Source organism: Belonocnema kinseyi, chromosome 8, assembly GCF_010883055.1.
Source record: "Belonocnema kinseyi isolate 2016_QV_RU_SX_M_011 chromosome 8, B_treatae_v1, whole genome shotgun sequence".
Taxonomy (NCBI): domain Eukaryota; kingdom Metazoa; phylum Arthropoda; class Insecta; order Hymenoptera; family Cynipidae; genus Belonocnema; species Belonocnema kinseyi.
This window is the reverse complement of record NC_046664.1, coordinates 32,320,148-32,323,406: the sequence shown is the minus strand read 5'-3', so window position 1 is coordinate 32,323,406 and position 3,259 is coordinate 32,320,148. Positions and strand designations below refer to the sequence as shown.

Sequence of the window (3,259 nt, the reverse complement as noted above, 5' to 3'; positions counted from 1 at the left end):
AAATATTACATTTTTTTACTGAGAATTTACCTTTTTAGTGGAAAATTCTACTAAATTTGTTTGAAATTAAAACTATTTTGTAAAAAAATTAATTTTATTGCTTGAAGAATGCTCATTTTAATTAAAAATTGATCTGTTGTTGAAAAATTAATTATTTTGTTGAAAATTTGTTTCTTTTGTAAAAAAAATTAATCTTCTCACTGACAATTGAAATAAAAATTCAAAATTGATCTTTTTTACTCAAACATTCGTATTTTTTAGTTGAATGTTGATCCTTTTTATCTGAAAATTTTACTATTCCACTTTTGGTTAAAAAATTATCTTTTTCAGTTAAAAATTGAACTATTTAATTGAAAAATCATGTATTTCATTGTAAAGTTGGTATTTTTCGTTCAAAATTCGTCTTTTTTTTTGTTGAATAATCATCTTTTTGGTTGAAAATTCGTATTTTTTGGTTTAAATATTAATCTTTTTTGGTCAAATTATACTGTTTTTATTTATCTTTAATATATTTTTTTTCTTGAGAGTTCATCTTTCTTCTGGAGAATTCAACTATAATTGTTTAAAAGTGGAACTACTTTGTCCAAAATTCATTTTATTAGTTGAAAATTTACCATTTAAATTAAAAAATCATCTCTTTTGTTGAAAAATAACTAATTTTTGAGAATTCGTTTTAATTCTTTTTAATCTTTTCACTGATAAATTAAATAAAAATTAAAAATATATATATTTTTTTGTTATTTTGTTGTTGAAAATTCTTTTTTTTTTTTAATATTAATCTGTTTTGGTTTAATTAAACTGTTTTTTTAAATATATTCATTGGTTGAAATACCAAATAAAATTTTTTTTATTGGGAATTCACCTTTTTAAGTGGAAAATTCAATTATACTTGGATGAAAGTGGAATTACTTTGTTAAAAATTCATTTTATTGGTTGAACATTTATGATTTCATGTAAAAATTTAATTTTTTGTTCAAAATTGATATATTTTGGTTGAAAATTCGTATTTTTCAATGAATATTAATATTTTGAACTGAAAATGTTACTATTCCATTTTTTGTTAAAAATTGATATTTTTTATATAAAAATTCGTATTTTTTGGTTGAATGTTAATCCTTTTTAACTGAAAATTTTACTACTCCACTTTGGGATGAAAAATGATCTTTTTCGGTTGAAAATTAAACTATTTGATTGCAAGATCATGAATTTGATTGTAAAGTTGATATTTTTTCGTTCAAAATCCATCTTTTTTTGTTGAATAATCATCTTTTTTGGTTGAAAATTCGTATTTTTTGATTTAAATATTCATCTTTTTTGGTCAACTTATACTGTTTTTATTTATTTTTAAACATCAAATATTACATTTTTTATTCAGGGTTCATCTTTTTCCTGGAGAATTCAACTATAAATGTTTGAAAGTGGAACTACTTTGTTCAAAATCGATTTTATTAATTGAAAATTCACCATTTCAATTAAAAATTCACCTCTTTTTTTGAAAAAATAACAATTTTTTGAGTATTCGTTTTTCTTGTAGTAATAACTTTATCTTTTCACTAATAATTTAAATAAAAAAACAATATTTATTGTTTAAAAATAATTTTTTTGGTCGAATATTAGTATTTTTGGTTGAAAATTCGTTTTTTTTGTTTGTTTGAATATTAATCTGTTTTGGTTTAATTAAACTGTTTTTTTTTTTAATATATTCATTGGTTGAAATATCAAATATAAAATTTTTTATTGAGAATTCACCTTTTTGAGTGGAAAATTCAACTGTACTTGGATTAAAGTGCAACTACTTTTTTAAAAATTCTTTTTATAAGTTGAAGATTTATGATTTCAGTTAAAAATTAAATTTTTTTCAAAATTGATAATCTTTGAAACTGAAAATGTTACTATTCCATTTTTGGTTGAAAATTGATATTTTTTACTTGAAAATGAACTATTTTGTTGAAAATTCGACTTCTTTAGTAGATGATTAATCTTTTTGATTAAAAATTGAAATATACTTGGTCGAAAGTTGAACAAGCTTTATTAAAAATGCATTGTTTTGGTTGAAGATTCATAAATTTAGTTGTAACTTCATCTCTAGTTGAAAAATTACGTATTTTGCATTAGAAATTTAATCTTTTTGTTCGAAAAATGAATTATTTTGTTAAAAATTCGTTTAATATTTAATTCAGTGTCGTACCTAAAATAATTTTATTTAAAAGAAACTTAATCCCTTATTCCTCCTTTTTCGTAAAAAATCACCTTATTTTCCCTGTTTTGAGAGCATTGTTGGCCTTTGAAGTTGCTTAATGCTTTTCTTTTTTAATTTTCAGATACGTTCCAAACCGGGGGGAAAACGTAGTAGGCGTAGTAACTCAAAAAGCTGGCGACATTTTCAAAGTGGACATAGGGGCCAGTGAACAAGCCTCTCTTTCTTACCTAGGCTTTGAAGGTGCCTCCAAACGAAACCGCCCAGACGTCCAGGTTGGCGACGTAATTTTCGGAAAACTACTTGTTGCCAGCAAAGACATGGAGCCAGAGCTCGTTTGCGTCGATTCGCTCGGCAAAAAGGGGAAATTGGGCGTCCTAAATCCCGACGGTATGTTGTTTTCCTGCTCGTTGAGTCTCGTGCGAAAGATTCTAAATCCGGAGTGTCCCCTCTTCAAACTTCTCGCAAAAGAGCACAAATACGAGCTCGCAGTTGGGATGAACGGGAAAATTTGGATTAAGGCTGGACCCTCAGTGGAAGAAACGATTGCCGTCGCAAACGCAATTCTAGCTGCTGAATTCACTCCTCCTGACGAAATGCCGGCTCTTTGTTCCCAGATTGCTAAAATACTTTTCAAAATTAGATGACGAAAAAATAGTTAAGAGTAAGCAGACTGAAATTAGATAATCATGAATTTAAGTAATAAAGGGTGTGCCCTCATCTGGACAACCTGGAAACCCTGGAATTGTCAGGGAATTTTTATGTGTCTGGAAAAACCAGGGAATGTCCGGGAATTTTTTTTAAGTAAGGACATTTTTTTCGAGAGCGTGCTTAATTTTTTTTTATAATTGTAATATAAAGTAAAATAAAACTATTCTACTATTCAGCTATTTGTTTTTTTTTTATTTGTACAAGTAGCTCTATATTACTGTATTTAACTATGTTGTTGAAAATTAGCTTTTTTTTTTGAAAATCAATTTTTTATCTAGAAACTTAATTATCCTATTTTTGGTAGAAAATTAGTCTTCTTCATTGAGAATTCGTCTTTTTGTTTTAGAATTA

General features: G+C 25.8%; 1 protein-coding gene across 2 annotated transcripts in view; it reads left to right on the top strand.

Annotated features, from left to right (window-relative positions):
• LOC117179168 (exosome complex component RRP40) overlaps positions 1-3,027 on the top strand; it is a 6,636-nt gene extending 3,609 nt beyond the window's left edge. For both annotated transcript variants that reach the window (XM_033370888.1, XM_033370887.1), the window contains exon 3: positions 2,322-3,027. In XM_033370888.1, the coding sequence (XP_033226779.1) occupies positions 2,322-2,844 (523 nt within the window). In that variant the 3' untranslated portion in view covers positions 2,845-3,027. The remainder of the gene's footprint in view (positions 1-2,321) is intronic.
• The last annotated feature ends 232 nt before the right edge of the window (positions 3,028-3,259 follow it).